At 53.0% G+C, this 10801-nt stretch overlaps 1 protein-coding gene across 1 annotated transcript; it reads right to left on the minus strand.

Moving 5' to 3' along the window:
* On the minus strand, nucleotides 1-10083 carry CFP (complement factor properdin). The gene is made up of 9 exons (XM_002719885.5): nucleotides 5128-10083; nucleotides 4895-5045; nucleotides 3456-3631; nucleotides 2856-3026; nucleotides 2534-2725; nucleotides 2216-2389; nucleotides 1811-2002; nucleotides 1574-1685; nucleotides 1-246 (listed from the first exon to the last, which is right to left on the minus strand). The coding sequence occupies exons 1-9, from the start codon at nucleotides 5195-5197 to the stop codon at nucleotides 84-86; spliced, it is 1401 nt and encodes a 466-aa protein (XP_002719931.3). The 5' UTR covers nucleotides 5198-10083; the 3' UTR covers nucleotides 1-83.
* Between the last annotated feature and the right edge of the window lie 718 nt (nucleotides 10084-10801).

The raw sequence follows: 10801 nt of genomic DNA on the forward strand, positions 1-10801 counted from the left end.
TTTAAGGAATTTTAGAAGAGCCCTCAGGACTGCTTTATTGAGGTCTGGGAGGTGAACGGGTCAGAGTGGGAGGGGGGGGGGTGTTAGGGCTTCTCCTCAGGGTCTTTGCAGGCAGGCACGTGCAGACATGGTCGTTTCTCCTCCACCACCAGCTTCTGCCCTTGCAGCTGCTCGCACTGTGGCCACGGTTTACCCCAGAAGGTGACATTCTTCTCGCCCTGACCTTCGACCAGGGAAATGGTGGGCCTGGGGTGTTGGGGAAAGGGGAAGGTGAGAAGCTTGTGAAAGGCAAAAATGCATTCGACAAACTCTAATGAGCACCTGCTGTGTGCCCAACACAAATGGTCTTCCCTCTGCCTCAATTTCCCTCACCTTCATCAGGTTGAGGACAAAAGAGCTGATTGTCGTAAAGCGCTCAGAGCAGTGCCTGGCACACAGTACGTGCTCAATAAATTCTGGTGCTTGTCACTCAGTGACATGAGCTATCTTCTCTTACCTCCAAAACCATTTCTCTCTCCCTTCTCCCCCTGCCCCGCACCCCAGGGAAAAAACCAAATGCCTTGTCCTGACATTCAAGGCCTTGTTGTTGGGCCCAAATTCTTGCCCCAAGCCAATCTCTTTCTTTATCTCCTCTACTTAGCCAAATTCAGTCCCATGTATAGAAAGGGTGTTTCCTGGATTATTTCTCCCACTAGGCAAGCCCTCCATTCACTCCTACCCTGATTCTCTCAATTGCAGTCTCCCACTCATTCAAATCCTTTGTGCCCCCATTCAACATCTCTACCTCACATTGAGGATGCACTCTCAATGCCACAGCTAGATCATTTCCAAGATGGCAGGCCTTCTATGAATTGGAACAGCCCACTAAATCTAATAGCTTGATGTTTGTGGACATAAAGAAAGCATGAGTACCTTAACCCTAATACCTGGGCCACTCTGGTCACCAGGAAACACGTGGGGCTGCCAATCTTCTGTGTCCAGAATTCTGCTTATAGTCTTGATGTGGAGGATGCCTTTCCTGACCCTCACGCTCCAGGGGGGTCTACTCAACTTCCTGGATCCATGTCGAGGTGGAATTCCCTTTCAATTCACCAATCATTCCTCATCTACCTTCTGTCAAAACCGTGTTCCCTGAGTCTCCTGGGGGCTCCATGGGATCTCGGTTCTGTCTACAACTATGGCTGAAAGGGCCTTGGAGGGCCTCAGGGCATGAGATGTGGAGTGAGTGAATGGAGGCATGGGTGACTGTAGGAATGAGTGAGTGGAGGCCTGAATGACTAAGTGAATGAGAAATGCAAAGCGTGGGTAACTGAGAGGTCACAGTGAATGGACACACAAAGGACTGAGTGAATGGGAGAACAGCTGAGGGACTGCATGAGTGACGGAGGGGCACACAGGTTAGGAATTCTCCTCCAGTATCTTCTCTTATTTAGTTTCTCCCTTCTTCCTGCAGTTGGGAGATGGCATCCAGCAAGGTAGGCACCTTAGAACCATCAGTGGAAGCCATGCTGGGGGGTACCCAACTCTCTAGTCTTCAATGCCACTGCTCAGTACACTCTGCCCCTTCACTCACGGGAACTTGGGGAGCAGGGCTGTGCAGAGCCGCTGGCGGGTCCGGGTGGGGCTGGGCCCACATGGGGGTGTGCACAGTCCCCAGGAACTCCACTCCAACCATGAGCCTTTCACTGCAATGAGGAGGAGGAAGGTCACGGAGTCCGAACTGGAGGCTGTAGGAACATGGGGGCCCCAGCCAAGAGCTGGGAAACCCTTGTCCCTGCAGGGCAACAGTGTGGTCTGTTGGGGCACTCACAGCGGCAGCGCTGGATGTTATAGCAGTGCCGGATGTCCTGGTACTCCCCAGCACATCGCTGTCCATCAAACTTGCGGCCCTTGCAGACCCTAGTGCGTCTCTGCTGGCCCGGGACTTCCTCACAGCTGATGGACTTCCTGCCGGGGCGGCTGCATTCACTCCACTCCCCCCAGGCCTCCCATTCTCCATTCACTGCAGGGTGGGGAGGGGGGCTCAGGTCAAAACAAGGAGCCAGCAGGGGAGTTCAGGGGAAGGGGTATGGGCTGCGGGAGGGAGCAGGGGCGATCGGATGTGGGACTGGGGGATCAGAGGTGGACCAGGACTGGAGGCACTGGAGGCAGGCATAAGACCCCAGGACCAGGCACTGGGCTTAGGCGTGGAAATGGTGCATCCTGAGGTGCTGACCAGGGCAAGGCACAGCTGTGTTGCAGATGTGGGTCCGAGTGGCATCACCGGTGCAGAAGGGGCCCCCATGCTGGGGCACAGGGTGATCACAGGTCCGTTTTTCGAGGGTCTTGCCCAAGCCGCAGGTCACAGAGCAGGAGCTCACAGGGCCCCATGGTCCCCAACCCCCAGCCACTGTTGGGGGAAGGGAAAAGGAGTGAGGAGAAAGGCCCTTTCAACCCTCCCTTAGCCCCTAGACCCAGAACCCTATCCACTGGAAGCGCAGAGCATCTGCACACTGTCAAGAGCTCCAGTGGCAGGGACTTTGTCCCTCTGTACCTGGGCAGGGTGGCAGGCCAGTGCAGCTCCGCTCTTCATAGGCTGGCCCTGAGCAGGGCTTCCCTGGGGGCTGCTTGGAGGGCTCAGGTGCAGAGCATGTGCGGCTCCGTGTTTCCTTTGGCACTTGGGGTCCACCGTGGCAGGAGCCTGAGCAAGGGCTCCAGGGGCCCCAGGCAGCCCAGAGCCCATGTGCTGTGGCGGGGTAGGGGGTAAGAGGTTGCCAATGTGGTTATGGAGTCCTGTCACCCAGTTGTTCCCTGCTGCCCCTCCACAGATCCACTCTGGGTGCCCCCGATAGGCTCCTGCGGCTGCGGGCACTCACTGGGGCAGACCTGCTTGGTGTCACAGGCCTCTGACTCCTGGGCCTCTCCTGGGCAGCGGCCCCCACACTTGGGGGCAGGGCGATCACATGCTCGCTGACGGGTCTTGGTCCCTTTGGAGCAGGTGACAGAGCAAGGCCTCCAGGGCCCCCAGTCAGACCAGCCGCCTATTTCTGTGGGAGAGAGGAAGGGGGGTGGCTGGAGGTAGGAGTGTCCATAGGGCTCCGAACTTCCTCATGTGCTCTCCTTTCACTGATCGTGTCTGCCCCTCCTTGCTCTGCCACCACACCCAGCCCATCACTGCTCTTCTGGACTGTGGCAGTGGCTTCACGCTGGCCCTTTGGCTTCACCCCATCCAAGGGTCTGCCCGCCTCCTATCCAAGTCAGATCACGTTTCTCCCCTGCCCAGAACCGAAATCCCTCAGACTGAAGCCGGCGTCTTCCCTGTGGCCTCCACAGGTCAGGCCCCTCTTGTCTCTCTGGCCTCACCTCCCGCCATGCCGGCCTGCTCTTTAGTTCCTACAAGCTTCAGGCCCAGGCCTCCCCTCAGAGCCTCTGCACTGACTGTTCAGGTGGCCTCCCGCCTTGCTGATCCTCCTCACCGGGACAGCACGGCTGGTCTTCACAGGCCTGTAGCTGCCACTGGAGGGTGCCCGGAGCTGCATTCTCAGAGCATGGCCCACCCTGGCCCACGCAGCGCCGGTGCCGCAGCTGGGAGCCCTCAGAGCATGTCACTGAGCAGGGGGCCCACGCAGACCATGGTGACCATAGTGGGGACCTGTGGGGGAGGAGCACACATGTCCCACCCTGTTGGGAGCTGATAAGGATGGCGTTTCGGATGCCAGAGTATGGGCAGGCCTAGCAGGGGGTGCCAGGTGAATGTGTACGGGGTGGATCAACGAGTACCTCCTTCTTAGCGATGTTGGGGGACTGAATGGCAAGAGGTGGGCATACATTAAGTGCCTGATAAATACCACTTACCTTCATGATCCGGGGCCTGGAGTTAACCTTGGAAGTCCCATCAGGACAATGCCAGGCACACAGTAAGCAAATATAAAGACCAGGACCTGGAAGTTCTGTCAGAGACCAACCAGCTCACCACTGTGCATGGGTAGACGGGGAGTGCTTACTACAAGGCATCCTGCCAGCGAGCTCAGAGGTCCCCTCAGAAGTACCCTTGACCTGTCCCCAGCATACTCCACAGCACTGACTATGGTGTTCATGCTATTAAACTGATGGGGACCGCTGCTGACATGACTGCCCCCACAGTCTATCTGGAATATTCAATAAGCATAGAAAATTTATCTAGAATACAGGAAGGGCTCAACACAGGTAAGCAGGAAATGATGATTAGGAGAGTAGAGTTACCCTCAGGAATCCAGAAGCTGCCTCCTCGCCCCTGCAAGCCATCTAGAATGCAGGAGGTGCTCAATGAACATGAAGTGGCATCCTAATTAGGGACCAGAGCCGCTCTCAGAATTCTCCAAATTCTTTCACCCCTATAATGTGTTCATTTACAATAACCACTCAATAAATATAACCTGCCAACCCAACTGGGAGAGCACAGCTGCCTTCAGAAATATTCAGGTTGTACCTCATTCCCCAACCCCCACCGGGCTTCCAGCATGCAGGAAATGCTCAATATATGTGAGCTATGGCAGTGATTCTAAACCAGGGGAGATTTTGCTCCCTGCCTCCCACCCAGGGGACACTTGCAACGTCTGGGGCCATTTTCGGTTGTCACAACTGGTGAGGGGAATTGCTACTGGCATCTAGTAGAAGACCGACCAGGGATGTTACAAAACATCTCACAATGTACTACTGATCAGCAGTCTCCTGCCCCCCGCCCCCACCCCGAAACCTCATCTCCGCAAACAAAGAATTTTCTAGTCGAAAATGTCATTAGTGCCAAGGTTGAGAAATCCTGAGTTATGGTCATGATCAGGCTGCCGGGCCCAGCCTTCAAAATCCGAAAGAACCCAGTTCTGGGTCACCCCCAGCCAACCCTTTTGCCCACCCCTGCCCCCAGGCTCCCCCGAACCTGCATGCATGGCAGAGCCCACTGCCAGGCTCCTGGAAGGCATAGGCAGCATTGAGACAGCAGTGTTCCACACTGACACCTCCCCCTAGGAGGCCCTTGCACTTGCCGCTGGGTTCGTCATACTCGGTGAAGCAGACTACAGGATCCGCACCTGTCAACAGGGCAGGTGACACAGTCAGGGACGTGGTGGGCCTGGGCACCCCGGGGGGACAGCTGGGCCCTCATCCACTCACCGGTGGCTGGCAGGGTGAGCAGCAGCGGCAGCAGCAGCAGCGGTAGAGGGGGCTGCGCCTGGGCGGGCATGTTGAGCAGCACACGCCTGCGCCCTTGGCAGAGTGGAGGTCTGGCTGTATGCACCCTGGAGTCAGGCGGCAAAGAGGAATCTGCGGCAGGAGGAACTGGGAGGGTGAAGTGGAGGAAGGGAGCCTCTGCCGCGTTGACCTCCTCTGCTTCCTCCTCTTCTTTTCCCACCCCACTTCCTGCCTCACCCTTGGTCCTGTTTTGTTTGTCACCATATCCCCAGCACCTCTTGCTCTGCCTAGAAACCTTATAGGGTCCAATCAGGGCTCCCTGGACAAATTCTCAGAGGGGAGCCAGAGCACGAGTTTGGAGCAGGATGAACCCCGTGACCTTGGGCACTCAAACCTAAGTCTGTTTCCTTACCTGTAAAATGCACAACCCCTAGCACCACACTAGGTCCACCCCTAGGGAGTGCTGACCGGGGCTGAAAGGAGGGTGCCCACTGGTCGTGCCTCTCTTCATGGGGAGGTGGCCCCGAGGTGATTGCTTTGCCTTCCGCACAAGTGAGGTTCCCTGCGGTCGGCACAGGGGAAGTGAGAAGGGGAAGTGGTAGGTTGGTGGGGAAGGGTTTAGAATGGGGGAGCCTGGGGGATATCTACTGCCCTTGGGGTCCAGGAGGTATAGCTGGGGAAACTTTCGGGGCTTGAGGCAGGAGTGGTTAGGAGGCTCCAGCTGAGTACCCTCAGGCAGCTCACACCCCCTCCCCTGAACCTGCTGCCTCCCCTATAAAATGCGCACAGGGACTGCACCTGCATGAAGATTTTTTTAAGTCCTTGGGACAATGCCTAGTGTACAGTAGGTGCTCTGTGTTTATTAAATTCATGTGTTCAACATTTATTGAATACCTACTGGATGCCACATGCACTTCTAGGCATTAGATGGAAGAAAGAACAGGGCAAAATTTCTGGCTCCTGAGTGACTTCTACACTTAAAAGAGGAGACAGATAATAAAATGTCACCTCCCTCAAGAGGCCTTCCCTGCTGCCCCGGTAGCATCCCTGTCACTCTCCAGCCCAGTGACTCTCAAACCTTACTTTACATCACGATCATCCAAAGGGCTAGTTGAAAAATGCAGCCTGCTGAGCCCCACCTATTTTCCATTCAGTAGGTGTGGAGCAGGGATCCAGACTCTATTTGTGGTGCTGGTATTGTGGCACAGTGTCCCATAGCCGCTGCCTGAGGCCAGCATCCCATATCAGAGTGCCACCAGCTGCCCTGCTTCCGATCCAGTTTCCTGCTAATGTGCCTGGGAGGGCAGCAGAGGATGGCCCAGTCCTTAGGGCCCTGGCACCCATATGGGAGATGCAGATGGGGCTCTTGGTTCCCCTAGCCCCACCCATTGTGGCCATTTTGGGAGTGCACCAGCAGATGGGAGATGTCTTACTCTCGCTCACTCTCCGTAACTCTGCCTTTCAAATAAATACATTTTTTTAAATGTGTATTTCTAACAAGCTCCTAGGTGAGATTGACACTACTGTCCAGGACCACACTTTGAGAACCACTAGTCTTAATACTGACCTCTATTTTTCTGTGAGTCTCACTACAGCAAATAATTTTCCATGCCCCTTATTTTACTGTCAATAATTAGTTCCTCTTCAGCCCATCTTCCATGCAGGTAAAGCTGAGATTCACACATCTGCTAGCTGCTGTTGCTTTTTTTTTTTTTAAATAAGCCCTTATGAGTAAAATTCCAGAGATGGCTTTAAAAACAGAAATCTTTTTAATTAACAACAACAACAACAAAAAGAGCCTAAGAAAGTTAGGGAGGCAATGCCTCATTTCTTTGATATTCACAGAGAAAGGAATACAAATTAAAACAAGATAAAAGAAACTGGTCAAGCAGTAAAGCAAATCCCTCAAGAATCCTGCTCTTGTTTTACAGGTGATAAGGTGTGTGTTAACATTCGTATTCATTGCAGCTGTACTCTGTTCTCTCGTCATCTAAGCCTGTCTTTCAGAGTGTGCTTTGAACAACAGGGTCTTGTTAAGAGTCTAAGACTTCAGGTGTGAGTGCCATGTTAGCCTGTGAAAACAAAACTGCCCAGGAAACCTGCAATGCTGGCTGGCTGCCTTATATAATCGCTTGTTGCCCTGGTCATAATAATGTTAGAGGCAGTATTTCCTCCGTTCCTCAACTGTATATTCATGGGATCCCCTATGGAAGAGGACTGAGTGGCTGGGCAATAAAATAACTATGGGATCCCTTATTTAACCAAAGAGTGGGAGAGTCTGATTCCTGTTACCAAGTCACTGGCTGATGTGATGTATTTTCTTGTCGGTCTCATTAAATACCAGCTCCATAAAAACAGGGATTTGTGCTTGGTTTATTAACTGCTACGTCTTCAGGGTATTAGATGGGGACTAGCAAATAGTAGGAGCTCAAGAAAACATGTGCAGAATGGAACAATATGTGAAATAAATAAAATGGGGTGTGAAAAGGTGGCTTGAGTGAGAAGGGATAGGAGAGATAGAGGATAAGGATAGAGATGCTGGTAAGTGCTAAGAAAGGTCTGGAGTTGGAGGTAAAAATTTGGGCAAGACCCGGGGAATAAGAAGTACTTCAAGTTCTGGGGAACTCCAGTGTTTCAAGCCTTGGAGAACTGGGAGGAGCTAGCCCAGGGGACTGGGCAGGAGGGGCCTGTGGAGGAAGAGGACAAACAGAAGAGGGTTTTTGTCCCAGGTCTGTGACACTCTATCCGTGGTCTCTTACACACTGTCCCACCTGGTCTTCTTTTGCTTCAAGTTCTCTTTTTAGCTCTACACACACACGCAGTGGATTTGTAGCCTCTACTGGAGTCTTTTTAGGAACAGCCTCACACCCGCACTCAATCACCCAGCCTCTCAGATATTCGGTCGGTCGGTCACTCACTCCTCAGAGTCATTTTCTGTCACTGAGCCCCGGGCCCACTGCCGTCTCCCCGAGCAGTTTCAAAGGTGCAATTCTGTCTTACAGGCTGTCTCATTTGGCCAGCCCCGCCAGTATTTTCTCACCAGTTCCTCTCACAGAGTGATACCAGCTCATAACATGTCACGGCCATGACCATGACCTCACCTGTACCAACAGTCACTGATGTACAGTCCCCGCTCATTTCTCATGAAGTTTCTCTTCTCTCTCTCTCTCTCTCTCTCTCTCACACACACACACACACACACACACACACACACGGACATCTTCTCTACCAACCCTTCTCACTCAAGCCGTTTTTTTCACACCTCACAGCCCCTGGGGTTGACTCCTAGTCTCCCATGAGTTTCACCTGTGGAAACCACCACATGGTATATCAGACTCCATCTTCCTCACGTCGTCTCCCAGTTCTTCTCGGTCGGCTCTGAACACAGCTGGTGCTGACTTAGGGACTCGGATATTAAGGTCTCCTGCACCGTCTTACACACACGCACACCATCATGTTCTCTGATGCTGGCGCAGTCAACCACCTGGTCTCACCAGCATTCTCCCTCAGTCTGCTCCTGTTGGATGCAATCCCAAATTCAAAATTACCACCAGGCTCTTGGTAAGACTCACACAGTCAAGTTGTGCACACCATCTTTTTCCTCACACTCTCACACTCTATCTCATACTCGTGTGTGTGGATTTCAAACATTTTCTAATTTTATTTTTATGTATTTAAGAGACTGGGGTCGAGGGAGGGAGGAGCAAGAGTGAGCGAGCCCGAGAGCTTCCATCTGCGAGTTTACTTGCCAAATGCCCGCCAACAGCTGGAGCTGGACCAGGCCAAAGCCAGGGGCTAAGAACTCCATTGAGGTCTGTTTCGAGGGTGGCAGGACCCAAGCACATGCTGCCTCCCAGGGCATGTGTTAGCAGGAAGCTGGAATCGTATGCAGAGCCAGGACTGAAACCTAGGTGCCACAAGCAGTGCTCTAACCACTGTGCCAAATGCCCACCCCTCTATAAAACTTTTTTTTTTTGACAGGTGGAGTTAGTGAGAGAGACAGAGAGAAAGGTCTTCCTTCCATTGGTTTACCCCCCAAATAGTTGCCACAGCCAGCGCGTTGCGCTGATCCGAAGCCAGGAGCCAGGAGCCAGGTGCTTCTCCTGGTCTCCCATGGGGTGCAGGGTCCAAGCACCTGGGCCATCCTCCACTTCACTCCCTGGCCACAGCAGAGGGCTGGCCTGGAAGAGGGACAACCGGGACAGAATCCGGCGCCCCGACCAGGACTAGAACCCGGTGTGCCGGCGCCGCAGGTGGAGGATTAGCCTAGTGAGCCGCAGCGCCGGCCTAAACTTTCTGAAGTCCCCTCATATATATGTGCACAATTCCAGCCTCATCTGGCTCTCACATAGCCTCATCACATGGGTACTCAGCGTCTCATTCACTCTCATTTTCTCAAACTTCCTGATTTAGTTCTAGGAAATGTTTCACTCACACACACATTCTCCAACGCTGCTCAGTTCTCAAATTTCCCTCCCCAGTCACTGACTTCCAGATAGTGCTTCTAGTCCCTGCCCAGTGGTTCATGTCCTCTCTCACACCCTTTCAGTCACTCAGTCTTACCAGATCCTGAGGCAGACTGTAGCAGGAACTATCCATCCAGTTACCACTAGTCTCAGGGTCACACAAGACTACCTCTTACACTCTCCCTATCACGGCCGCTCGTTCTCGGTTTCCCAGCCTTCAGCCTTTCATGAACCATCCTACACACACACACAACACGATTCCTGTGCCTTGGGTCTCAGCCATCTACTGGGTCTGGGTCATGCTCGCTTCTCACACGTACGCTGCTTCCGGGACGTCAGCTGCTAGTCCAGCCTGGCACTAACAGTTGCACACTATTCACTCCTTTCTCAGCATCACCTGCTCACATACAGCGAGGTGTCTCACCTACACATGGGCCCTGACAGTCCCTACCCGTTTCCTGCCCAGTGTCTTGCTCATCAGACTGTCGGATAGCGTCTGATCTTCGGTCCTCACTCCCTTCTCATAAACTATTTCGTACACACCATCACAAGTTCTTATACAGTATTTCAAAAAAAAAATAGTGCCATCGATAGATTTTATGAATAGCAGACATATACGTAAAACAGTTTTTATTCATTTGAAGACAGAGTTCTTCCATCTGCCAGCTCACTCTCCAAATACCCACAATGGCCAGGGCTGGGCTGGGCTGGGCTGGGCCCGGCACACAATTCAGGTCTCCCAAGTGAGTGGCAGGGACTCAATTACTTGCTTCCAGGTTGTGCATCAGAGGAAGGCGGAGTCAGGATTGGAGGTGGGCATTGAATCCAGGTATTCCCAAGCAGGTTGCAGGCATCCTAACCTGGGCCTAATTGCTAGGCTAAGCACCTTCCCCCTGTCAGTATCTTAATCACTCAGTCTTAATGAGTTCCCACATAAACACACTGTCAAAAAAGTCTGTGGTCACAACTTCTGCTCTCCCTCCCCTGTCTCACACACACAATTGTAGCTGCCCATGTTTCTTACACACAGTTGCCAATTTGTAGCCTCTACTGTTTTGGATACCTGATGTCACTGTCATTCTCATTCTCTCTCTGTCAACCTCTGCCCCACACCCTCACGGCCTTTCACACAAAATCATGCCTGTCACATTCAGTTCCGACAACATCAGGGAAAAGAAATGGCACCAGCC

Source organism: Oryctolagus cuniculus, chromosome X (assembly GCF_964237555.1).
Source record: "Oryctolagus cuniculus chromosome X, mOryCun1.1, whole genome shotgun sequence".
In the NCBI taxonomy this organism is placed as follows: domain Eukaryota; kingdom Metazoa; phylum Chordata; class Mammalia; order Lagomorpha; family Leporidae; genus Oryctolagus; species Oryctolagus cuniculus.

Coding starts and splice junctions, on each gene's coding strand:
- CFP (XM_002719885.5), bottom strand. CDS start 5,197: ATGCCCGCCCAGGCGCAGCCCCCTCTACCGCTGCTGCTGCTGCCGCTG. Junction 2,726..2,855: donor CACCAAGCAGGTCTGCCCCA/GTGAGTGCCCGC, acceptor ACCCCGCCACAG/CACATGGGCTCTGGGCTGCC. Junction 1,686..1,810: donor TAACATCCAGCGCTGCCGCT/GTGAGTGCCCCA, acceptor TCCTCATTGCAG/TGAAAGGCTCATGGTTGGAG.